Source organism: Cercospora beticola, chromosome 4 (genome assembly GCF_033473495.1).
Source record: "Cercospora beticola chromosome 4, complete sequence".
In the NCBI taxonomy this organism is placed as follows: Eukaryota; Fungi; Ascomycota; class Dothideomycetes; order Mycosphaerellales; family Mycosphaerellaceae; genus Cercospora; species Cercospora beticola.
This window is the reverse complement of record NC_088938.1, coordinates 518,471-543,648: the sequence shown is the minus strand read 5'-3', so window position 1 is coordinate 543,648 and position 25,178 is coordinate 518,471. Positions and strand designations below refer to the sequence as shown.

General features: G+C 53.7%; 10 protein-coding genes across 10 annotated transcripts; 4 read left to right on the top strand and 6 right to left on the bottom strand.

The window, feature by feature from the left end:
- Nucleotides 1–88: 88 nt before the first annotated feature.
- Nucleotides 89–2,200, bottom strand: RHO25_005842 (uncharacterized protein; the record flags this gene model as incomplete). Its single annotated transcript, XM_023596714.2, has 2 exons — nt 89–1,891; nt 1,940–2,200. The coding sequence occupies 2 exons, from the start codon at nt 2,198–2,200 to the stop codon at nt 89–91; spliced, it is 2,064 nt and encodes a 687-aa protein (XP_023452235.1).
- An 881-nt stretch (nt 2,201–3,081) lies between these two features.
- RHO25_005841 (uncharacterized protein) lies at nt 3,082–3,843 on the top strand (the record flags this gene model as incomplete). The annotated part of the gene is made up of 1 exon (XM_023596713.1): nt 3,082–3,843. One exon carries the CDS (start codon nt 3,082–3,084, stop codon nt 3,841–3,843), a length of 762 nt encoding a protein of 253 aa, XP_023453089.1.
- Nucleotides 3,844–4,368: 525 nt separating this feature from the next.
- Nucleotides 4,369–6,112, top strand: RHO25_005840 (uncharacterized protein; the record flags this gene model as incomplete). Its single annotated transcript, XM_023596712.2, has 2 exons — nt 4,369–4,566; nt 4,619–6,112. 2 exons carry the CDS (start codon nt 4,369–4,371, stop codon nt 6,110–6,112), a joined length of 1,692 nt encoding a protein of 563 aa, XP_023453090.1.
- A 271-nt stretch (nt 6,113–6,383) lies between these two features.
- RHO25_005839 (uncharacterized protein) lies at nt 6,384–8,194 on the bottom strand (the record flags this gene model as incomplete). Its single annotated transcript, XM_023596711.1, has 3 exons — nt 6,384–7,409; nt 7,460–7,507; nt 7,556–8,194. The coding sequence occupies 3 exons, from the start codon at nt 8,192–8,194 to the stop codon at nt 6,384–6,386; spliced, it is 1,713 nt and encodes a 570-aa protein (XP_023452822.1).
- A 3,651-nt stretch (nt 8,195–11,845) lies between these two features.
- On the top strand, nt 11,846–13,347 carry RHO25_005838 (uncharacterized protein; the record flags this gene model as incomplete). Its single annotated transcript, XM_023596710.2, has 4 exons — nt 11,846–11,908; nt 11,962–12,022; nt 12,072–13,221; nt 13,275–13,347. 4 exons carry the CDS (start codon nt 11,846–11,848, stop codon nt 13,345–13,347), a joined length of 1,347 nt encoding a protein of 448 aa, XP_023451922.2.
- A 1,152-nt stretch (nt 13,348–14,499) lies between these two features.
- On the top strand, nt 14,500–16,425 carry RHO25_005837 (uncharacterized protein; the record flags this gene model as incomplete). Its single annotated transcript, XM_023596709.2, has 1 exon — nt 14,500–16,425. The coding sequence occupies one exon, from the start codon at nt 14,500–14,502 to the stop codon at nt 16,423–16,425; it is 1,926 nt and encodes a 641-aa protein (XP_023452819.2).
- Nucleotides 16,426–16,458: 33 nt separating this feature from the next.
- RHO25_005836 (uncharacterized protein) lies at nt 16,459–17,007 on the bottom strand (the record flags this gene model as incomplete). Its single annotated transcript, XM_023596708.2, has 1 exon — nt 16,459–17,007. One exon carries the CDS (start codon nt 17,005–17,007, stop codon nt 16,459–16,461), a length of 549 nt encoding a protein of 182 aa, XP_023451913.1.
- Nucleotides 17,008–18,712: 1,705 nt separating this feature from the next.
- On the bottom strand, nt 18,713–21,107 carry RHO25_005835 (uncharacterized protein; the record flags this gene model as incomplete). Its single annotated transcript, XM_023596707.2, has 2 exons — nt 18,713–20,191; nt 20,244–21,107. The coding sequence occupies 2 exons, from the start codon at nt 21,105–21,107 to the stop codon at nt 18,713–18,715; spliced, it is 2,343 nt and encodes a 780-aa protein (XP_023452825.1).
- A 388-nt stretch (nt 21,108–21,495) lies between these two features.
- RHO25_005834 (uncharacterized protein) lies at nt 21,496–22,704 on the bottom strand (the record flags this gene model as incomplete). The annotated part of the gene is made up of 1 exon (XM_023596706.2): nt 21,496–22,704. One exon carries the CDS (start codon nt 22,702–22,704, stop codon nt 21,496–21,498), a length of 1,209 nt encoding a protein of 402 aa, XP_023452837.1.
- Nucleotides 22,705–23,364: 660 nt separating this feature from the next.
- RHO25_005833 (uncharacterized protein) lies at nt 23,365–24,227 on the bottom strand (the record flags this gene model as incomplete). Its single annotated transcript, XM_065602710.1, has 7 exons — nt 23,365–23,426; nt 23,483–23,569; nt 23,623–23,733; nt 23,784–23,863; nt 23,917–24,023; nt 24,077–24,149; nt 24,208–24,227. 7 exons carry the CDS (start codon nt 24,225–24,227, stop codon nt 23,365–23,367), a joined length of 540 nt encoding a protein of 179 aa, XP_065458782.1.
- Between the last annotated feature and the right edge of the window lie 951 nt (nt 24,228–25,178).

Here is a 25,178-nt window from a genome sequence, read left to right as displayed (position 1 = left end):
GTCAGAGAAGGGGTTGATTGCTTTTCTATTCTATATAAGTCTTCTAGCAGAACAAAAACGAGCATGAAAATCACGAATCCTGGTTTCTTTACCAACTTCCTCCAGTAGGCGGCTCCAAGACTTGCGCCTTGGTCTTGAAAACATGCTTACTGGCATCGCCATACCCTGGCCAGTTGTCAATGGCATCAGTTCCATTCACCTGACGTTTGCCAGGACCATGACAGTTGCCCTTTCCAGAGCCGCCAGCGGATTCGATTGCGCGTCCGACGCAATTTTTTGTCCCGATATTCAAGTGAGCCATGGCATACCATTGGAAGCAACAGTCATCTGGTGTCCGTTCAAAGTTCCACTTCGTCAGAGCACCACAGCCATCGATCTCCTTACGAAGACCCTCGCCATTGGCACCCAGCTTTGCATCGGGAAGGTTTTTGCCACGGATTTCGACCTGGTTATACCAGAACTTGTATGACACATCGCAGTTCACCTCGTTGACTTGTTTACTTAAAGGTGTCATCTTGAACTCCCAGCCGTCAGCCATCAGCGTCGAACCAAATTTGTAGTTGTGAGGATTGTTGACTGTATCCGCTCCGTCACAGCCGTCGATGACCGCATTCTGGAACTGTCCGAGGCAATCTGGGGCATCTTTGGGACCTTTGGAATCGTCGTCGAGCTTCTTGACTGAGAGCTCGAGTTCATTGACAGATCCGGCATTATATCTCTTCGTCCTGTCGGTCTGAGAGCAGAAGTCCTTGGCATTGTCAACCGCAGTGTCTCGAGACATGACCCAATAATCGCCGCTGATGCCATGGCAGGCATTGGTATTCGGTGGCGCATCGGTGCTTGGTGGCGTTTCGGGACCCCCTAGTTCTTGCAGCCATGTTTTCTGCTGGGTTACATAGTCAGGCGGGTATGCCGTGATAGGCACAAGGTCGTTGATAGCGATAGCTGTCCCGCTAAGCTGGTCTGCACGATCCCCGCAGGTAGGGTAGTCCCCGAGATTAGGCAGCTCAGAGTCAAGTGTGCTTAGATCTGTGGCATTTGCGTTCAGATACAAGCCTTGTCCATCGTTGCCAAAGACAACCACGCGATTATTTCCAGGCTTCTTGGCTTTCCAGGGTGGCCCACTGAGCTCGTAGTGAATTACTGGCATGTGCGGATATATGTTGCCGTTCCTAGACATGACATATTTCGCCAGTGCGAAGAATGCAAAGTTGTCTGCGTTTCGTTGCACATAGTAGCCTGGGTCGGGTGTGGTACGAGCCACCAATTTAGTGGCGATGCCGCCGTACGCAGGATAGACGCTGGTGCGAGTCAAGCCAACCTTGATAGATATAATCAAGTCGTCGATATCGGGATTTGGTCGACCATTTTTGGAGTCTGCTGCGAGGCTTAGATGTGTCAACTCGTGGAAGAAGGTCGTAGCTCGGTTGTTGTACTGGTCGATATCGTATCTAGCAGGTGCAGTCAATGCACTGCCATAACTGTAACCATCTTCGAGACTTCGCAGTTTCATGAAGCCCTCACAGAAGTTTATCGTGGGGTAGTCATCGCTGTAGCCCGTATTCTTGGAGTAGGCATTGGGCAGTCTCTCGGGTTTGTCGACCGGTTTGGAAGACTTTGGTTGACAACGGTCATCTTTAGAGCGGTTCTGACATAGCTTTCCTGGATCGTCACACCGCACGTGTAAGGGGTGTGTGAAAGGGTTGATGTAGGAGTAGATGACCGTTGCCATATTGGCAAGTACCGCTTGAATCTGAGCCTGCTGTGGTTTATTCAGGCCAGGAGGTCCGAGGAACTCCAGAGCCGCAGCTTCGTTCCAATCAATGTTAGCTTTCACACCGTCAAGGCTCGACATTGTCCAGGCATCGTAATAAGCCTTCTTGATCTTGTCCTACGGGGGAGTCAGCTCAATTTTTTGGACAACAAGTGGGCCACCTACCTTTTGGCCAGGTTGGCATCCTTCCCAGCCGTATAGATATGTCCCCATCTTGTTCTGCGTGGTTGGACTTCCGGATGGATTGATGCTGTACGTCTCCCCGCCAGCGGCTACGATCGGGGGAAGGCCGTCGTTCCGGACGACGACGCCTCGCTCGCTTCTAGCCCTTAGCTCTTTAGAGGCTGCCTTCTGGAAGACGATAGGAATTCGGATGGCGTTCGTAGTCAAGCAAAGCAACAGGAGGTTGAAAATGTAATGTGGCATTGTCGCCTTGTATACTTGGTTCTTGAAGAGAACGAGGGAAGCAAACCAGTTGCCAATGTATACAACATTCTATCAACCAACTTCAAAACGAAGGTCTTTTATACATTTGACAGTGCCAGTGTCCGCAAATGGCACTTCTTCTTGTGTTGGCAACATGATGTTGCTGTAGTCAGACAGCAACAAATGAGAGAGCTGCTGTTTGCGCCTTGGTCTTGATCGATGCATAGTCGATGCATAGTCGATGCATAGTCGATGCATCCTTCGTGAGGCGCATGCGGCGCAATCAGTGTAACCGCTTGCCAAAGTTCGTGGAAGCGCCAAAGACCTGAGAATATCGATGCTTTGCTTGGGGATCTATTTCAAGGGGCATTCTGAGGGTTCTACCAACAGAAGAAGTGTCGACTGGAGCATCAGGTGGACTTCAGGAAACATGTCGATGCGGACAGGCTGTATTGCTGAGGTGTAAAGCAGTAATGGGGGAAGAGGAGAGGGTGAGACGACTGGAGTTTCCTCGGTATGAGTGATTCTCCGCTCCGCGCCGCTCCTGCACAGACCACTTCACATCCTCTGACTTACGACTGTCTCTTGCTGCATCAGGGATTAGTCTTCCTGAGGCACAGTGCAATGCGGGTTTCATGAAGCGCTGGCGGCAAAGCGTACCGCCACCAACAAAGTCGTCGTAAAAATACTCACGAGTACAGCCAATCTTGTAATGGCAAGAGCCGCCTAGTTGCTACAGTCGGGATTTTTGAGGAGCATAGGCTGCCTACCACTGATTTATCTAGATACTTTAGGCAGGAAACACCTACCCCCATCACTGGTAAAACTTGCACTTACTTCCACATTCGGTGCCAACGCTCCACGAAAGGCGACGTTCTGGCATGTTGAACCTCAATATACCGCTTCCTTACCTAGTATCTGCGGCCTACTTGACAGCCGGTGGGCTTGTTTTGTGGTGCTGCTGGGACAAAGTCCCCTCGATCACAAATTTGCAGAGTGGGCGGTACTTGATCGCCTTCACCACCACCGCCGTACTACTGGGGTTTTTCGTCACCAATCGTGGAACGTTCCCTGGCAGGTCGAATATCGCCACTGGCATGGAGCCACGGAGTCCCGATGACTGGTCCTGTCCCACCGATGATCAAAACCGATACTCTACCAGAGACCGCACGAGGTTCGACTCGGACTTTCCCAAGGTTCTTGGCTACCCTTCAGGCGGTGGCGTCCTGATGCTACCTCTTGACATAGCTGTAGCAGAGTATCTCAGCATCCCACGGCTGGAAACCGCACGTCGCGCTTCTGATCAAACTGAAGAAGATGCTTTCTGCCGTCGCCTTCGCTTACTAGGCGCGAAATGGTGGGAAAGTGAGGATACTTACATCCGCAAACTGATCGGATTCGACGAAATGACGGAGATGGAGGGAAAGGATGGGATCACAGTTGGCTGGCCGGGAAAGGAAGGGGAGGGCGGAGTGTGGATTCTTCGGAAATTACCAGGCACTGAGATGATGAGGATGTGTTTGAATATGAGGGAGAGGTGTGAGTTACTGGAAAGATTGGGCGCGACGTTCTATGAAGATGCCCGAGAAGTAGAGGAGTTTCGAGAAGTCCTTTCAGAACAGAGCGCCCAGAGGGTGGAATGAGAATGAGAAGGGAGTACAGCACAGGAGTTGTTATAGTTACAGCCTGAGGCATCAAAGATACCTTGACTGTCCATTTTTGCGAAGTTACAGCCAGGCTCCCATGTTCTTCACGGCATTATTGCTTTTCCACATCTTCATCCTTCTGCTGTCAGCGAAAACAGGTACGGCTCCTCACCACAGACACCGGCAGTCGAGCTGAAGTCGATTTTCCTTGTTTTGTCTTTGAGTTCTGCGTCTGTTGTTTTAGCGCCACCGATCTGGACTGGGAGCTCGTGCCACAAAGCCACAAAGCGCCAGCATGACGTTGTAGATCACCAGTCCATCGAGCACGATGCCGCCAGCCACCCGGTCGACTGCTAGCTCTGGCCGAGTCTTCTGCATCTGTGGGCGGTGCATGAAGAGCTCCAGGTAGGCGGCTACATTCTCCACTTCTTCCTCACTCCTCTTCCCTCCATTTGCAGGCTGCATCGGCGTGACGAGACGGCGGCGACAGTGCGAGAGCAGTAAGAGCGTGGAAGCAGGATAATGTCGTTGTGGGGCACGAAGCAGAAGAAGGACGACGACCACCCAGAGCAGAACGGCGAAAGCACCAGTCGCCCACACAGTCGACGAGACTTCGACGACAGCAGAATGAGGGAACCCACCGAGAGAGACAGGCTGCTGCCAGCAGACAACAGACGTCCACCACACGCAGATGGCTACCTTGACCCAGACGATCCGGCTGTAAGTGGTGTCAAGCCTTAGAGACGTGTGGCACAATGGCTAATATACGCAGGTGTCGCCGTATAATCTATGGACAGTCCGGTTCATGAGATATCTTACCATCCTCTTCCTGGTCCTGACATTCCTGTGGTGGGTGCTCCTGCTCGTGAGCATCTTCGTCTCGCCACCAGGACTGCACACTCGTGGCTCCGGCTTCTTCGATTTCTCATACACCACCTTGGCAGCCGGTATTCTGTTGAACTCGCTCCTGTTCTTCTCGGCTCCAAGCCTCGCAATGCGCGTCACACAGGGCATTCTGGGCTTCGTACTGGTAGTCAATGTAATCCTTATCGTCTCAGTGAAGAGACTACGCGCAGAAGAGGGTGCTCCAGGCATTGCCAGTGTCGTATGGGTGACACTGATGGCAGTCTGGTGCATCTCCACTGACCGCGTCGTTGCGTGGGCCAAGCGCGAAGAAGAGGAGCGCCTGACTGGTCGCCCAGAGACCAGGCGGACTCTCAAGGAATGGCTGGCCGTCCTCGCATCGACGACCATCCTCGTTATCTTTGTCCTTATCACTGTGCTCATGACAGCGACTCTGGTTATTCGCAGCTTGGATGCTGGTCTCGCCTTCGACGGCGAGCGTGTTCGTGTTGACAGTGGCAGATACGATGTCCATTTTGCATGCGTTGGCAACAAGACCACAGACAAGAATGGCAACTCCAATCCTACGATCTTGATCGAGTCGGCTGAGGACCCCGTCGAATACGACTTCGAGCATTGGGCGTATGCTGCGTACAAGAACGGCACGATCGATCGCTACTGCTATTGGGATCGTCCAGGATACGCGTGGTCGGACAACGCACCTTCACCACACAGCGCAGGCATGTCTGCAGACAACCTTGCAGAAGCGCTTGCCATTCAAGGCGAGGAAGGTCCGTGGATTCTCGTTTCCGCCGGCTATGGCAGCATTGTCTCTCGTATCTTCAGCGCAAGAAACTTCCGCGAGGTGGTCGGCATCATGTTGGTCGACGCTCTGCACGAAGACTACCTGGGTGAGCTCGCTTCGCCGGTTTCTGGATTCCAGATTTGGGGCTGGGGTGTCATCAGTCCTCTCGGCCTTCGACGTATCCTCGGCGCTGTCTTCGGCGGCCAAACAAGAGATGATCGCGTTTACGGCAAGTCAGCATACCTCGGCGGCAAGTTCATCAAAGCCAAATTGCAGGAGAACCTCGTCGCCAACTCCTTCTCGCGACAAGAGATCTCTTCGGCACGTACAATTCAGGCCGAAGACACGCCTCTAGTCGTCATCTCATCCGGCATTCGTGTTCGTAGCGATGACAGATGGGCATCTAAGCAGCGCGATCTGACCAACATTACCGGGAAGCTCCTCCACTGGGACGTTGTCAACAAGGCACCCCATTACGTGTGGCACACCCAAGATGGTCGTGATATCATGGAGAAGCGTCTCGGCCAGCTCGTAAAGGAGCACTACAAGCCACGCAAGGACCACCCTAAACTCGAACAGACCATGGTTGAGCAGTACCGTACTGAGCACGAGCTGTGAGCACTAGTCAGTGGTCACTGAAATGACGAAAGAGACGTCGGAACGTAATGAATATACGCAATGTGAGGGAGATGCACAGAACCTGGGTAGGATTGGAGATCACATACTTGGGCATTCAGCAGCGTGGCGCTGGTGAAAGTACAGATGGGACACAACAGAACAACAGGGTACGAGGAAAATAGTGTGTTGAAATGTATACTGTAATAAGGCAAAACAATTTCAATCTCAAATTGTCCCAAGTCATACTCGGCCTAGCTTTTCAGTCTACCGATCAAATGACAAACTCAGTCTGACTAGCCAACAAGTCCTGGGCGGCCGCCTCCCGGAAATCATCCTTGATCAATTGATTGCCTGCAGCTTGGAAGTTGAGCATACTTCTCGACGTGGGAGTCCACTCTGGCCACGCGATCTGGTTTCCTCTGGCAGTGTTAGGATCCAAGTGGTTGACAAAAGACAAGAAGTATGTCTGAAGACGACTAGTGATTGGATTATTATCCCCAAGAAGACCAAAGTAGAACAGAATGTCCGAGCCGTGAAGCGTGCCCAGTACAGGTGTTCCGTAGAGGTATGTTGACAGATATGTCCAGCTCTTGATGCCCTTTGGTTGGATCGTCAAGAGGTATACGCGGCGAGTGAGAGTGAATGTGATGTCGCCGAGGACTGCGGCCAGGCGTTTGAACTGTGGTGTGATGCTGTTCAGACCGGCTGTACGGAAGGGAGAACCAGCTGGTTGGCCGAGGAGAGGTTGGTTCGGATAGTTGCGAAGGAGGTCTGCGACGTCACTGTCTGCGTTGGGGTTGTTGGGGCGGAAGTAGTCGGCGAGGTATTTGGTTACTTGGGCGTTGGTTGTTACGTTGACTGCCGGTGCCAGTGAGAAGAGGGTGCCTTCGTCTTCTTGGTCTCCAACGAGGATGGGGACGCGGGCGAAGGCGTTGTTGTTGACTGCGGCTTCTGGTGATGTGGAGAAGAAGTTATCGGCTGGGTCTGGGCGAGGAAGGTAGGCGAGGTCGACACTTTGGTAGGACAAGATTCCTGGAACGGAGTTGGCCGCGTTGAGGAACTGTTCGTAGGGCAGGGCACGAAGACAGGCGAGCTTGTTGGCTGCTGAAGAGCATCCTGCAGCGTTCACAACGGTGTTGTACACAGCATTCGACTTGGTGCCTGTGACGGGCGCGGCGGGGATGATGCTACCAGAGCTCATCATGGCGCCTCGGAAGAGAGCCTTGCCGTTGTAGGTGTTGTCTCCACCATTGATGATTGTGTGGTCGAAGACTGAGATCGAGCCTGCAGATTCGCCCTACGAGACAGTCAGTATTATGCAGCTCCCATGATTGCGGACGTGCTTACCCAGATAGTGACCTTCGAAGGATCACCGCCGAACTGTGCAATGTTGTCCTATTTCAAGTCAGCAAAATCTTCTACTGCCACTTGACATCATCTCACCTGAACCCATTGAAGACCCAGCCTCTGGTCTCGAAGTCCGAGATTCGTGTTGCCGCCCTCTGCCGAGAGATCACTGCCTCCCAGGAAACCGAACCCGCCAACGCGGTAGTTGACAGCGACGTAGACAACCGGCTCCTTCAAGCTGATCGACTTGCGAACAAGACTTCCGCCATCGTACATACCATTGCTGCCGAGCTCAAATCCACCTCCATAGATCCAGAACAGCACTGGAAGTTTCGAGTTCGCATTTGCGCCCGCAGGTCTCGCAACATCGATGAATAAGCAGTCTTCACCCGCGTTCGTGATCTTCTGCAACAGTGGCGTGTTTAGCAGCTTGCCAAGTGCATCGGCTGGCAAAACACCACTGTCGACATTCTGGAAGAATTGTGGGCAAGCCCTTCCAGACTGTGTCGCTTGACGAGTTCCGAAGCCTTGAGCGAGGGGTCGAGGTGCTCTCAGGCGAAGGTCGCCGACAGGAGCTTGGGCGAAGGGAATGCCCTTGAAGTTGTCCACGCCTTGAGAGGACGATCCAATCAATGTACCATTGGCAATCGTGACTGTCGGGCCAGACTGTCGTTCGTCTAGTGGAGCGGCATAGGCTGTCGCTGCCAGCAAAGGCAGGATAAACTGCTTCAGCATGTTTGTCAAGGAGGGTTGAAATCAGGACCTCGAAGCTGTGAGCGTGAGAGTCGGAGAGCCCTCTTTAGTTATACCACTGCAACCGACGTCTCGTTACAATACTTGGTCGCAGTCTCGGATAGCTTCGTACGCCCGTCACGACATACCATCAGCAATAATGATGAATGACAAAAATGCAGCTGCCTCCTGCATAAACTCTCGAGTCTGAACGAGGAACGAATCACGCATGTGCGAGTCGAAGTCAAGCCTCAAGTGCGGCAGAACCTAACGGCCGTCAAGCATGTAGGTGGCGTGGCCTCGTGCCAGTTCAGGAAGGAACGCATACGCTCGGCTGCCGTATAGCGTGGGCTGCAAAGTATACAAATGATACAAGGTGCGGCCATCTTGGCTGGTGCCAAAGTAGGATGCGAACGAGTCCATAGAATGCGGAGAGTCGGGGGCGGGAGCAGATCGTGGTCGGCCCGCAGCTAATAGAGTGCTTGAAAAGGAAGAAAAGCCGTTTCGCTTCCAATGGCGTAGAGGTAGCGATCGACATTTTCTAGTGCCGAGGTGTCTCATGAATGTCTCTGGGCAAGGACTGGTCGGCAATGCCTAGACATGGCAGCATCGTGAACAATGCAGTCGTGGTGTCACTAGCGAGAAGGAGGCAGTGAGGGCATGTCAATAAATTGTGCACATTGGGCGCATGGTTCAAGGTGAAGTTGGTGTAGCAACAATTTGCATACTGTTGCTTGGCATCTGCCCATGTCGCTGCATCGCAACTTCTCCCTCGAGCCAAGAACTGACTGTGCAGCCTCTTGTGCTTCCACCAATATTGCGCCTTACAAATGCAACTTCCATACTCCTTCGCTCCTCTCATCATCATACACTAAAATGTGATCGGGTATCTCTCCGCGTAATGGTACAATGCCCCCATCAAACGCTCTGCCCTAAACGCCTGCTTTCATAACCGGAGCCGAGCTCAACCGAGGATAATACATGAAACATCAAAGGTTCAAAAGATCACGTCTGCCATGCCATACACCATTCTTTGGTGATCCGCCAGCTCGTGTACAGAATCATATCGATATCCGCAAGCCAGACACTCCGTTGTCAAACCAAATATTCCAGTCAAAGAGCTGCAAAACGGCGCTGCACTCATTTCGTTGAGATCCGCGATATGGCTGGATACCGAAGAAGAAGCACTCTCGCCAGATGAAGATGCCGGGCTACCTCTGGAGTCGATCGAGAAGTTTGGTGGCGACCCACTGTCTTGCCTCCTGGACATTGACGACCTTGACGACACATTGGAAGCGACACTTTGCCGCCGCATTTGATCGTACGAAGAATGCTCCCAGCGCACTGGTTTAGTGTCCTGAGGTTTGCTTTGCTGTGCGATTCCTGATGCACTTGGCTGGCTCAAGAACAACAGCTGCGGCGACAAGGTCAACGTCTGCTGTAGCGGACTTTGCTGGCGATATCTCGGATCATGTTGAGCTGGAGCCATCGTAGGGAGCCCATGGTAGCCGTTCGCGCTTCTCCAGCCTGAATCCATGAGAGTCTCCTATTTGCGCTTTGCAGGTGCGATCGATTGCAAGCAGCTCACGTCCGTCAAGAGTAAAGAGTGGCGTGGATCACAGGGCCAGAGTCGAGCGTTGTCAATGGCGGCAGCGAGGTTTCCGCGACCTGCTAGATGATGCCAACCGTAGAGTGTAGAGAAGGGCGTTGGACGTTCTTTGCGAACGGCGGATGTCGTCGTCAACTTACATGTTTGCAGCAGATGGGACTGGCTAGCCTTTAGCGAAAGACCCGGCAAAAGCACTCACCAGCGCAACAGTCCGTTGCTCCTCGATCCTCACGCGGAAGGCATGCCAAGCGCGGATTTCCGTGACATGGGCCCTGCGGCAGTTCCGTGGTGGTCGCGCGCACCGCCCTGTGCTTTTCGTGCGCAACAGGCCGCATGACGCTAGCAGGAAATAGCGCGGCTTTGAGGGCAATCTGGGCCATATGCCTCCTGCTGATGAGGTATGTCATGGCGACCTTCTCGACATCTCCGCATCTCCACACCTCCACAACACCTGGCAAATGAACTCTATCCAAAGCTTAACCGCATTCTTTTGCGATGCGATGCTATGCCATGCTTGATGACATGTGCCTCTGCAGAGCGGCAACGTCCCATTGAGGCTCCGAATGAGTCGCTGTGCCTCTATTCGCACAAGCATTGCCTCATTTCGATCTGCAGATCACGTAGAGGACTTGCCTATCCTTCGTCAAGCAATGTGAAGTCTCGACCTGGCCTTCGTCATTGGCTGAAAGTCAAAGACAGCCGTGGCAGACGGGACTTTGCGCTGGTGGGATCGCTGATGGTTGGCGTGGTTCACGGCTCGCACCTAACGTCCGCTTGACCGTGGTGAACCCTTTGCTGTGCCATGGTACTGTTATTCATCATGCGTTCGAGCCTGTAGGTCGTAGAGCTTTTTCTACCGTCGCTCATTTTCGATCCACGTTGTCCATGCTGACAGTCAGCTCGAAAAGCGTGACGGCAAACGCGGCAATTCTTCGTTGTCATCCTTGTTGATGTTGTGCATTCTCCGAGAGATGTGCGAGGTCCACTTTCGACATTGCAATCTTCACATGCAACACGCCGGAACTTCATGGCATTGTACCGTCGTTGACGCGGACCGATGTTGTTGTCGTTTTTGAGACGTGGCACGAGGTGGCCAGGGAATAAGGGCACGTGCGTCGGCGTCGGCGTCGGCATCGGCGCCAGGCGGCGATTTCTCACGTCGATTTGGAAATGGCAACCACGAGCAGACTTTCCCCATCTCCATGCTCAACTGATTATGATCTCCTTGGACAACCGCATGAGCCGCAGGGCAAATTTCGAGATGAGACGGTCCTCCGAAAGATGCTCGAAATGTCGGCGCTTCGCCCTCCACGTGCCATTGCGTTCATCACGAAGAAAGGCGGCATGCTGAGGCCTTCTCAGGATACGGGAAGACTTTACACTACAAGGCGCCGCAGTGCTCCAGAGGCCGAACATGATCAAAAATTGCCGCAGTCGGTTTATACCGGCTGTTCTGTATCTTTCGCCAATTCGGATTTCAAAGCAGACCATGTTGCAAGTCACGAACGAAAGGGGATCACCGCTCAGGCCGAATACTGCAACTCGCTGGAGCCTGGGAAGTAGATTCAGGGCTCGTCTTCACAGCGTCTGTCAGTTCCCAAGGTGATCAGTACCAATTGAACAGATGGACGGCCCAAGCAACAGACTGCTCCACGGGTAAGGACTCTCTCTCTCTCTGTTGCTCTGAGTGCGTGCACGCTGCTCGGACGTGTGCTATCATGGAGCAGACTATGAGAGGCGAGGTATTGTTTCGTAAGCGGATCTCATGCGAGCGCCGCGACATTGACTGTGGGTGTTAGACCTTGAAGCTGTGAATTTCAATGCCGCCAGAAGATCGCTCGAAGCGCGTACATAGATTTTGCCTATGTCGATAACCTCCTGACAGACAACTTTAGCGTATCGGCACTGCAACTGGTGAATTTACGAACCTTTTGGCCGAGCCATAGTGGGGCAGCTCCATGACGTTTGCTAGGATGTGCACATAGACATCATCCGCGACGCTTACACAGCCAAGAGCAACCTGATCTCGAGGGGTATCACACAACATGTCCGCAGACAGTCACGCAGCCAATGGTGTGTCCGGTGCACACAAGCCCGACATTGTAATCGTAGGTTGCATGCTGGAACCCGGCAAGCTTGACACGAAACACTGAAATAGCAGATTGGAGGAAGTCTAGGCGGTCTCTTTGCAGGCGTGGCATTGAAAAGTCATGGCTACAACAGTAGGTCTGCCGCGATTGACATCACCCAATGGACTACTGATACCGCTAGCTACCATCCTTGAGAGAACACCACAATACCTTCTGGATAACCAAGGCGCTGGAATAGTGGCTGGAGGCGACACAATCGAATTTTTCAAGCGTTATGACCGCACCGGCAAGCCTGTTGCTGTTCCTTCATTCAAACGAATTTACCTCAACCAGCAGGGAGAAATCATTTACGAAAATGAACAGCGCCAGAACATGACGAGTTGGGACCTCGCATACTACCTACTTCGGGCGAACTACGATCGTGTTGACTCGGATTACCTCAAAGGTCACCATTTGTCCGAGGTGCGCGATACAGATGGCAAGATCAATTATCGCTACGGCTGTACAGTGACCGGTGTTCAAGACGAAGGCGAGCATGTACGGGTGAGACTCACGAGAAGAAATGAAGATGGCACCGAGGCCGAAGAGGAACTCACCACCAAATTCGTTATTGCCGCCGACGGACCCAGCTCTACCGTAAGAAAGATGCTCTATCCTGACATTGAAAGGAAGTATACTGGATATGTCGTGGTTCGAGGCACCCTTCCCGAGACAGAAGCCTCCCAGGCGGCGCTAGATGTCTTTCGGGAGCGCTTCTGCTTTTATCACACGGAAGGTATACAGAACTTGACATATACCATTGCGGGCGAGAACGGCAACACAGAGCCAGGACATCGCCTTTTGAACTTCGTGTGGTACACCAACTTTCCCGAGGGCGGGCCGGAACTTGAAAAGGTTCTGACAGACAAGGACGGTCGACGGCGACACATCACAATACCTCCCGGGATGATCGACGAAAAAGCCTGGGAGATGATCAAGTCAAGAGCTCGCGATCGTCTTCCACCTCAAATGGCAGAGATGGCGGAAAAGTCCAAAGCACCATTCGTGCAATGCATCACAGATGTAGCCTCTCCGAAGCCCCTGCACATGGGAGACAAGGTGTGCTTTGTAGGAGATGCATTGTTTGGCTTCCGACCTCACACAGTGGCGTCGACTTCCCAAGCCGCCTTCAATGTAATGACGTTGGTCGACTGGCTAGACGGCAAGATTGATCGGAAGCAATTTGTACAACGGGTCATGGAATATGGCCGACTGATCCAAAGTCGTGGTATTCAGATCGGCGACAGGTCACAATTTGAGACGCTTCCGGTTGAGGAGTACATCAAAGATCGGTGAGAGTTCTATTCTATCATTGAGGCTTGGACGAAGTAACTGACGCTCACAGCAACATGATGAGCACGCCGCGTAAGGACTTGGATTTCCCAGAGTGGACGAGAGAAGGCATTGAGACAATGTAGCCCCGCTATACAGCTGTTCAACAATTGGAGCTTCTCACCGCAATACAACATCTCAGCTTCGCCTTCCACGCAGACAGTCTTCCGCCGGGCAGCAAAGTCGAAACCGTGACCAACACGGCACGCCTTGCTCATGGGCTTGAGTATGTCCTCGCTTCTCATATCTCTGCATCTCGCGGCGTGTTCAAAGCACGCTGTCTTGCCGAGCGAGATAGCCGCATACCAAGGTCGCGTCGAGAGAGCAACAATCGTCGGTCCTTGCGAGTGTTCATTTCGCTGTCCGCAAGTAGACAGTCCTACAAATCTGGAAACTCGGGAGGTCAAACCGGGACGCGAAGCGCTTTCATCGGCCAACCATTCCGACTAACTTTGGCCGCGAAGTCCGTCCCGCTTGTGCAGAACTGGCAGTTGCTGCTAGGCGAATGTACATGAACAGACGTGGAGTACATGCTGTGTCACAATGGCTGACTGCTCCGACACATAGGAATGGCACCAATCTTCAAGGCTGCATCAGCAGACTGTCTCGTCCTCGTACTCGGGCATGCAGTTGAGCCATTACACTCTCGAGCAGCCACACTTTCGCTATCTGATTAGTAGGAGGACAATATCGTTCGACTGGGGCAAGGACCCCGGAGCTGTCTACCGTGCAGAAGCAGACTTGGCAGTGGCAGTGTGTCTTACAACTTACAAGGACATCATGGTCATTGAAGCAAATTGTTCGTTTTACATTTTGCCGACGAAAGTGAGATGCTCGTGTGCGCCGACGAATGGCTCGCGGAGCTGCAACAGAACACGCGACGACGAGATGACTGAACGGCATCCAGTCATGCTGTCCGCACCGCATGTGGCGTCCACACCTGTGTGCTTTGATGCGAACAATTCTGTTATCAGACTTGCTGGCGCTGCCAGTCGCGCTAGAGCAAGGGCACTGGGATGTAATTCTCAGGCCACGCGTGGAGCTCCCAGCACAGCTCGCCACACCTCATCTCACAGCTTCCGACTTTGACTTTGACGCTCAGAGAAGCCCAAAACTCACCTCCTTCTTCGGGGCCGAGACAACAATGGCAGTCATAAGCACAAATCTACGGCCTCATGGCTCAAACGGTGCATAAATTTCGAGTCGACCTTCCTTCGCCTGCTCCGAAGCCCGCAACGATGGAGGGCGGCGGCTCTGCGCCAGCGATTATGGCGCTGCGAGAGCAATTTGGCGACCGAAAGCCGCCTGATATCACGCGCAAAATTACCGCCTGTGTCGCGTGCAGGAAGCAGAAGATCAAATGTAACATGCGCGATGGCCAGCCTCCGTGCGTAAGATGTCGAAAACGTGGACTCTCCTGTACCGTCAACAGAAGTCTACAGATGATCTTAGAGAGTGACGCCACATGGAAGGAAGTAATGGAGCGCAAAATCCGCGTGCTGGAGTCAGCCCTTGGCAAAGTCGCAAATCATCTGTCCTTACCGGAGATCCTCGAGGAAGCCATGGACGAAGACGAAGACTTGGGTGTGGCAGAAGCTCATCATTCCAATGTCCCCACCCCCTCACGGACACATCAGACAGGCCCTTCACCGAACACCGAAAAACACACACCGCATAACTATGATCTCGTGATGGATCCCGACTCTGGGCCGGCCGCAATACCTGGCTCCGTCATCTCTCCCATCGTGACGATCCCTGGCTTCGAGCAGAACCGAGCCGAACAAGACATCATTACTCGTGGCATTATTGGCGAGAAGCAGGCACAAGCATATCTTGACATATATCAAAATCGTCTCGATCACTTCGTGTACAGAATCATTGGAGATCGTAAAACCTTGGCAGAAGTTCGAGCAGATTCCCCATTACTGCTTGCAGCAATCTGCACTGTAGGCGCGCTTCACTTGGCCGCCGCGGACTTTGAAAAGTGTTACCAGGAGTTTGTTGCCATTGCCGCAACGCAAACATTTTCTCGTCGGAACACTGTTGATGACATCCGAGCACTCTGCATTGGGGCGTTTTGGCTTAGCGGCATTTCATGGACGTGTATAGGGGCTGCAGTGAGGATTTCGACGGAGGTTCAGCTGCATCGCAGCATTTTCAAGGCGCTTCAGGGAGAGCGAAGCCATTATTTGCGAACGAGGCTGTACTATCTTGTCTTTATCTGCGATCACCATTTCAGCGTTGCCTTTGGCCGACCACCAATGACGAGACAGGACGATTCGATTCGAGCGATCTTGCAATTTATCGAGACCGAACATGCGGTGGAGGATGATCTTCGACTGGCTTCGCAGGTGCAATTCTGGTCCGTGGGGAGCGATATTTACCAAACTTTCGGAGTGGACGTGGAGAGGCCACTTGACGTGAGTGCCATCGATCCAGTGCGACGGCATTCGATCAGCCTCGACCGCATCCGAGCGGACTGGACCCAGCGCCTCCATTCGAATCGTTATGTCGGGAATTACCCCAGGAAGGGCGTGACTATGCACTACCACTTCGCCCGCCTCTATCTCTTCTCCATGGCCTTTCGGGGAATCGGTAAGCCAGGCTTCAGAGCGCCCAATGTGGCACAGGAGATCGATGAACTCGCGAACCAGGCACTGCTTTCGGCCACCGCGATCCTCGGCACTGTCCGGGACGATGAGGAAATCCAAGGGCATCTAAACGGTTTGCCGACATATTTTGATGTGATGATAGCATTTGCGGTCGTGTTCGTCCTCAAAGTTTCCACCAAATATGCAACCTCCCTGCGTGTCGACACCACAGAAATTCGGGGTCTTGTCGCAGACTTGGTTGTCGTGCTCAACAAAATCACCACAAACATGCATTCGAGGCATTTGCTCGTGTCCGTCGCCAAAGGAGCAGAAACACTGCTCGAGAAGACCGCACTGCAGGATCCATCGAGGCCGGTGCCTTCCAATGCTCATGTAACCATGAGCCAACCGACATTCGACCAGAGCTTGTTTGACATGTCCGGGAACTGGAATGACGGAGTGGCCATGGACAATTTCTTCATGGGCGAGCTGGATTTCCTTTCGAATGGCCAATTGCTTCTCCAGAATACGTACCAGCCGGATCTGAATTACAGTAGCATGCCGCATATGTGAAAGAACTAGATCTCACACGACCTTTTTTCAAAGTCATCTTGCATTGCGTCGTCCAGCTTCTCCCTCCAAATCGGCGGCGAGCCGGTCGGCATATTCGCAGCGTTCCGTGAACGCTTGCCAGTCACACATCCAGCAAGTGCAGTCGTTCACTTTGTGTCCACGACCAAGAATCGCAAATCTGCTTGCAGTACCTGCTATCACCCGACGGAGCCAACATTTCGTCTGCTCTTCATCACTGCTCGGATGTTGTTCATCCGGGATTTGCGCAGGCAGTGGACGGGAATTTCCAACACCGAAGTTGATCTCATTGGCTGTGGCCTGGCGCAAAAAGGGTGCGATACTTTCGAGCGTCTTTTCGTCCAGTTGCATGGGCCTCGGAGGCGTTAATGCGTCCTGCGAATTGGTCTTGGATGTCGTGAGGAAGTCGTCCAACAGCAAAGACGGCGTGCGAGTGCCCGTTTCTTCGTCTAATCCCGCAGCAGATTCGATCTCATGCTGATCGCGACTCATGTATTCTGCTTGCTGAGCATTTGCGAGAAACGGATCTCGATCGTAGCGAATGTCGTAGGCGTGGGATCGCATGCAGAGCAACAACGGAAAGGCCTGCAGTACTTCAGCGCTCAGCAAAATGCGATGAGGAGACACATGATCCAATCCTCAAATACCGGCAAGGCGAGCGCGAGGAAATATGTAGTTCCTGCAACTGCGGTATGAAGACCGCTCCGAAATTCCACGCCTGCCAGGCCGCAGATGCGGTCCTTACAGCGCCCCGTCACATGGTCAAGGAATATAGAGTGCCGGTCGAACGGCCGATCACTGCGGACTTCCCGCCGTTCGGTATACGACACGAGTCAACGACACGCCACAAAAGAGATATCGGAAATTCTAGGCGGGACAGCCTTGCTCGGAATTGTCGTATCGCGATCACTTCTTTCGCTGGACAAGGCGTAAACGCATGTCAGATGGCATGGCTCTCAAAACAAAGGGGATTGTGGACGAATCGATATTGGTGGAGTTTTTGATACGGGCATGGTGCAGGCATGCTGGGTAAGTCGGCTACTGCGAGGCTCCATTGTAGGGCTACTCCAGGAAACTTCGTTCACGCGATATTCTCGCCCTCACTTTCGCCCGAACCCTGCGGCTCTACCAACCGCTTCGGCTGTGGGATGGAACTTCATCCGTTGGTCGACTCCTATTATTTATCCCGCATTTCTCGAAGAATTCCCTTATCCCGCATTCTTCGAAAAATTCCCGCAGCCGCATGGACGTATGGATTAGCCATGGTTCGAGAAGGATGTCGTTGAGGCTTCCTAGATCCTAGACTGGTCATCCAACACATGTCAAATGAATCTTATAATGGTCGAGGATATCATCCCAGCCTTAAATCGTTTGGTGCCTCGATGCGAGCACATCATCAGCAGAAAGGTGTAGACTTCGACGAACATTCAACTTTCGTTGGTAGTTCGTGTCAAGGCTGGAAGTACTCCGTACAATCGTGTCTCTCGCGTAGACTATCCTGACTACTGAGCAGCAGCTGTAATGTCCCAATTCGTGCTATCACTGAACCGAGCATGAAGGCTACCACAGGAAAGCAAAACAGAGACTAGGATGAACATTGCGTACTCCTCCGCCCGAGAAGCTCGACTGCCCTTTCGACCCTCGTATCTCCGCCTTGTACAGCGTAGCTAAGGCGCTCCGTTTGGACAAGCAACGCAATTATGGGATCAAGGTCGCGAGAGATATCGCAAAGCGTGCATGTATCCGAGTTTCCATTTTGCTGTGTAGGGTCAGGTACGGATCGTGTAAATGCTCACCTAATCATTTCTTCCGAACAGCATCAGCCCATCGGATAAGCATACCCATAACCCGAGTTTGAGCCCGCCGGTACCGAGGACACTCTACAACTTCCGACAGAAATCAGATCGAGATGCGTACGGAATAACTGAGACATCGTGATCAATCATGAGACACAAAACTTTTTTGCTTCCGAAGTTGCTAGCTCGCTATGCTTTGCGAGAATCATATCGCACTTCGTTCCATGTTCATTCAATACCCGCATAGTTTCCAAAACCCATCGTATGTATCGTAACCAAAGCGAGCCGCGTAATAGCTTAACCAGCAGAACTAGGGCTCATCAGCTTCAGCGTACAGTAGTCAAACAAGTGGTGTAATGACCTGATGAGTGAATGTGTCGTCCTGTTCAGGATTTCGACAACTCACAGCAGTGCCTCTCCGTCTTCTCATCCTAGGCTTCTCATCTTCTCGTCCTATGCATCATCTTCTCAACCTATGCCTCATCTTTCTCCTGCCAGTACGTGCCCTTGTCGACAAACCCCAAGATCTCATTGAGAAGACCCAAATCCTTCCTCGAACGGCGAAAGGGGCCTGAGCTGCGCGCCCACATGCCAAAGTCTCGCAAAGCTTTCATGATGTTGACTTGATTGCGTGGAAAGCCTAATGCGTGAACCAAGTATTCTTCGACTTTTCCCTTACCGGCAGCCTCGAAAATGAGCGTCAGACGCTTCTCGGCTTCGGCGGACCAGTCGGAGGATGGAGCGGTCTTTGCTCTGTTGGTGTTCATGTGATCGGATGGGTCATTGGGATCTTGGAGGGCGCAGTAGGCGTTCCACAGGACGGTGGAGCAGAGAGTGCGTACTTCGCCTTGCATGTCTGCGCCGAGTGGCTCGTTCTTTGGCTCTGCTTGGATCATCGGAGGTCCTGCAAGCGACGGAGCGCGCAATGTGCTTGAGCCTGGAGCGCCAGAAAACCTCGAGCTCAACGGACGGGCCTCAGTCGATGTTAGGGCGTCAGATGGAGGGCGTGCGACGACTCCACTACCCACACACAGCTTGCACAACTTCTCTTTCTTGCTTTGAACAGGCGCACAAGCAACGTGCTGGTAGAAGTCGCAACCACGACATTTGAAGCGGTTGGAGTCTGGTGCCACATCGATGCAGCTGCACATGATCTTGGACTGCTCGTTTTGACGCCGCTCCTGGCCCGCATCGCCACGCTGGGCTCTGCTGCGAGAAGGTCGCCGAGCAGGCTGCTCTTCTTCGTCTGCACTGTCGATTTCGATCGCCTGTCGCTGCTTGCCTTTGCCTTTGGCGCGTGTCTTGGGTGCAGGCTCTGGCTCTTCATCATCGAACCCACGGCTCCAGCCAGCGGATGGCGCAGACTTGCGGGGCGCACGCGACGTCTGCCTGCTTGTATTAATACCGAGATCTGAGAAATCTTCATCACCGGCATTGAACTCGTTCTGTTGTGGCAGAGTCGCTCGTCTTGCTCGCTTTGCTGGTGGCTCTCCGGGCGAGTCTTCGGCCCCGACCGCAGCAGAAGCCGCAGCCTTCTTGCGGGCCTTGCGCTCAGCGATCTTTCTCATCATCTCGTTTCGAGCTTCATCCTCTGCAGTCAATTCAGACACAAGTGGCTCAAGAGGAGCAGCTGGCTTAGCCTTAGCCTTACGCGATGCTGTCTTCTTGCGCGCGGCCTTCGCACTCCCCACGACGATAGTGTCCTCGAAGTCCGAGTGCTCATCGTGATCCTCACCGGTAGCTGCTGACCCTACGCTCGCGCGTCTCTTACGGCGTCGCGGGGCTGCTGGAGCAAACAGCGCCGCTGGGTCGTAGACCTCGTCTGGGTTGCCTTCGATAGCGGGAAGGCGAGTCGCATTGCCATAGGTAGGTTGCTTCAGATCACGGCGAGCTTTGAGCCAACGAATGACACGGCGGCGGTTGACGACAAATTGGAGGAAGTTGTTTCGATTCTAACACATGTTGTTAGCAGCAATCACAATGTGCCAGTAAATAGAGGCTTACCTTGGAAACAAGACTCCCGAGGAAGTTGCGCGCGAAAGCGAGACCCGCCTCATTGTCTGCGTTCTCTGGATCACGAATGAAGCGTAATGCCTCGAGCCCTGCCTGAGCCAATCTCTTCTTCTGCCAGCGTTCAATCTCTTCTTTGTGGGCCATTGCGTTGTTATAGCACACGTTGCAGACTGGACGCCCAACGTCGCCGTCTCCGAAGAGCATGCAAGGCTTGTGCTGCCAGCCATAGCACTCCTGACACCAGTAGTAGTCGTTGTAATCGGTCGAGCCACGACATGGGCCATCGCATCTGAATGTCGAGGTGAGGTTTCGAACCTTTTGCAGCTGCTGCTGTGTCTTGTTTGGCCCAAGTGTGGTAGCCAACAACTTTTCGGGGAGTGTTTGCATATCGTCAGTGTCTCCAGTGGACTGTGCTGCGCGGTCGAGGATCATGTTCGCCATTGCTGTGCTTGCTTCAGACACCTGCGCCAGTAGTGGTTTGCAGGGAACGTGGATCCAGGTGAAAGTGCTCCCAGTCTGGATCTTCGCGATATCTTTTGTATCACGTCGCACCTCGGATGGGCATGCACACATGATCGCATCGTCGCGGAGCGTCAGGCTGGTGGCGGGCAAGTGGAACACGCTTGGGGAGGGAAACGTCCACTCGAGGTCATCCATGTCCATGCCGCCTGGTGAGGACACAACAGGGGCGCCGGCGTCGTCTTCGAACCTGTCGCCTGTTCGAGGGGAGCCAGGGGCTTTGTCGCCATCATCCATGTCCACGCCGCCTGGTGAGGACATGACTGGTGCGCCCGCATCATCTTCGAAGCTGTCACCTGCTCGAGGCGAGCTAGGTGCTCTGTCGTCCTCTTCCATCTCTCCGTCCCTGGCTCGAGGTAGCCAAGATACAAGGTGCCGATCAGTGTTGCGAAATGGGATGTCGAGTCAACTCCTGTCTGTGTGTAAAGAAGTCAGAAAGATGAACAACAACAAGACGCGCGGCTTCTTGTGAAGCGCCTGCGCCAGTCGGCCAAAGCTCACCTGCGCGCCAGAAGTGAGGAACCGCAGCGTGTAGTGCGCGCCGCACTCCGATGGAATGTTGAAAGAAGTTGGTGATTGACTCGGGTGTGCAGTGCGATTGTTGTCACAGCACAGAAGGTCGGCCAACGTATATCCGCCGGGCACGGACCCCGAGTGAATGAGAAGTTTTCACATGACGACTGCAGCAGCGGGAGACGCCGTGTTCATTCACCACGCAGCCACCTCAGGCAATCTTACGTCCCACGTTACCAACACCTCGTCCTACGATAGAGATGAGAGCCTCGCCCTCCTCGTCGCTCTCCTTGATGCCCCAGCCTGTCATGCCAAATGCTTGCAGATCCCGAGCCAGCTGAACAACCTGTTCTGTTCCGAGCACTTCTTTCCCAATCGCTAGTCTTCCCACGTCTTCGCTGCCCATAGCCATCATTGTCAAAACTGTGGGCGCCGCAATGTGTGACACAAACCCTCCCTGTGCAATGGTTTCCAGCAGCTGGTATGCACATCTCTTGCCCAAATCCTCTGGAACTTCACCACCACTAGGATCGCTCGCGACGTCTGCCGAGTACAGTGCCCCCGTGTTTGACTCCGCCACCAAGCTCAATCCAAAGCCTAGACCTATCTTCTTCTTCGCGTTCGCGTTGTTTCGCTCTGGCGCTGGTATGAGTGGTGCGGAGCTCACGTCTGAATGTATCCTCGTATCTGGCACGAACTCGTTCAGCACGCCTCGCGCTGCGTGGATTATGCGCGCGTTGTTTGCTCCTGCTACTCCCGTCGCGTACGCCACGCCTTGTATCCGTCTTATCCTTCCAGCATCAAGCAAATGTATCGTCTTTGGCAGTCTAACCTGATGTCCAAAGACAAGTTGTACTTCTCCTCCTCCACCTCTTCCGCCAGGCCCAGGATTCGACCTCCGCAGCACACGCAGTTCCAAATCTCGCTCAATACCAAAGCTCTTGAAAATAGGCAGAATCGCTGTCCTGACTGTATCCACTGACACATCCCCACTCGGTGTAGCAGAAGTAATAACCCCAGGTCCCGTCAAAAGCACATTCATCTTCGCCTTCGAGAACGGCGCGAGCAGACACAGCGGAATAAGGAAGAAGCTCGCGCCTCTTGAGCAATCTGCAGGCAGCTCATGCCGTATCACACCGCCTGCTGCCCCATGTCCTGCGGCGCTACCCGTGATCAGACCTGGCGCGTATGCCACCGTTGTGCCAGTCTGCGAAAAGACAATCTCGGAGCCGTTCGTGATCGCATCGAGGAGTCGCAGGAAGGAAACTTCGTGGGGCGCAAGACCTGGTGCGTTGTGGTTGGATTCTCGGATCTGAGAGATTCGTACGGGTCGTCCTGTTAAGGTGGCTAGGACTAGACGACTGATGAGGTGCTTGGAACCTGTGAACTTCAACGGCTTCGGGCCCGGAGCGGCGGCCATGTTTGCGATGGAAGGTGTTGGATTGTGCGACAGTGGTGGGGTGAGTATTCAGACGTTATCTCGAAATCACGTCTCTGTGCATGGTGATAACCTAAGTTTGACTTGTGTGGGCATGGTTGTGGTGAGGAAGCCGAGTGGAAATTTATTCCGAAGAATATGCATCGGTGTAAGCTTAAAGCTTTTTCTCCCTTGCAAGCCCAGCAACTCGGAACTCTTGACCGAGGACGACATGTCAAGCCTCACAAGAAGTCTGCTTATACACCAGACTGTGGCTATGGAAGTCATTCGGAATGCTACTTCGCAATCACAATTTTTGACCTACTGACCTCGAGTTGGCTCAAGTTGCATCACACAAATGGAGAATGTACGTATCAGACTCATGAGTTCATGCCATGACGTTGCTCATCGCAAGCTGTAGGCTAGTTCGTAAAGCCTAGCTACTGTCCGCAGCAGCGTGGGTATCATTTGATCTCGATTCCAGACCCGAATCACAAACAGCAGCCCTGCTGAAGAAGTACTCTGCGGCTGGTCAAACACGCATGCCCATCCTAGAAACCCATGCTCCGAGACCCGCATCTGCATCGTTCTGAAACCACCGCTCCAACTTTTGAAAGAAGTGTGTGAAGAGAACAGAGGAAGGTCGTGTGAGTGGCCGCACTACTAGTATCCGCCTTGCTGCTGGCCGCCGTAGCCGCCACCGTTCTGCTGCTGGTAGCCGCCCTCTGTGAAAGATCAGCGGATGTCGCGAAGTCAGAAGTCAGTCTCGTCGAGCACATACCTTGGCCGCCGCCGTAGCCTCCGCCCTGCTGGTAGCCACCACCACCGCCGCCGCGCCAGTTGCCGCCGCCGCCGCCCTGTTGGTAGCCTTTGCAACGATCAGTGATGCTGAAGAAGTGCCAATCACGGAATCGAACTTACCACCACCGCCGCCATAGCCCTGGTTGTAACCTCCGCCATAGCCGCCCTGCTGCTGGCCGTAACCGCCGCCGCCGTAGCCGCCGCGACCTCCGCCGCCGCCATAGCCGCCTCCTACATGTGGTTAGCAATTGAAAGCGCTCGCTAGGGAGTGAGAAACGTACCACGACCACCGCCAAAGCCACCTCCACCTCCGCTGCCACGGTCACTAGCCTTGTCAACGCGGATGGTGCGGCCATCGAACCTGTGACATTTGCTCAGTGGACTGATCAATAGCTTGCCATGCGTCTCACTCACTCGACATTGTTCATGGCGGCGATAGCGGCATCAGCACCAGCTTCCTCGGAGAATCGAACGAAACCGAAGCCACGGCTGCGACCAGTGTCGCGATCCTTGACGACGACCTGGCGTTGACGTCAGCTCGATGCGCACATGTAGCTCTTGGTATTGCACTCACGGCCTCGTCAACTTGACCAAATTCTTCGAACTTGGTGCGCAAAGTTTGGTCGTCGGTGTGCCATGCAAGGCCCCTGGTATTCAATGTTAATTGACGTGGTGGTGCGAATCGCTGTTGCCGTTTTGTCTCACCCGATGAATAGTTTCGACATGTTGAGTTACTGGAGGTAAGGACCGAATGATCTCGCCCTGTAGCACCGCGCACACGTTCTCGCTCGTCTCGGCCGTTCCAAAGGGAAGAAAATGGGGGTCGTGGGAAGTGGTGTTGTGGTGGAAGCAGAAGACGTTGAGGCTGAGGAACAAGAGTGTCACTGCCTGGTCATGTGCCGGCAGCAAGAATCGCACGTGGCTGTGAGAGCTATGTGAGGGCAAGGCAAGCTCGCGCTCAATAATGCGATTGTGTGATCTGCGCAGTGGGTGGCGGCGGGAAGCAAACGCTGCTCTCACTGTGCAACGGGGGACAGAGCGAGGTAGACCCCTCCAAGCAGGTCGATCGAATGCCAGCAGCTGATGAAAACGTCCGCCCCTCACTGCGCAGCGGGAGACTACTGCGCAACGGGTGCATCGAGGTGGAAGATTGAATGGACGGGACCCTAGCTCATCCGGCTGCCCAAACGCTCTTATCCTGTCATTCTATGGTACTTGGGCTAGCGTGAAAGTGTCATCATGGATGTACCATTGAGCTCTCTTCCTTGGTTTTGGTACGATTGGAATGCGCGCAAGACTGTGCGGCTCGCCCGTAAATTGAGCGTGCACAAGCGCGCGCCGCCAAGCATTTCAGCAGGTCGTGTCCGTTGTCACCGCGCCCTCGGAGAGCAAATGCCGCACGCGATGGAGCAGGGCCCGAAGGCTGTGGCCGTGTCTTTTTTCCAGCCTGGCCACCCAAGCGGTCGGCTCGCCTTCGGGCGCCGGTTCAGCCAGGTTGCGCAAGCTGCGAAGCTCCAACTTTCGACGAACTCTCGCCTGCCTGCGATGAATAAGCGCAGCCTGCTCCCCAACGAGAGAGCTGCATCGCCGTCGCCCGGGGCACTGGTGGATGCACGTGATGGAAGGAATATGCAGGAAATCTGGCAGGGCACTGCTCCCTGATTGCACCACGTACG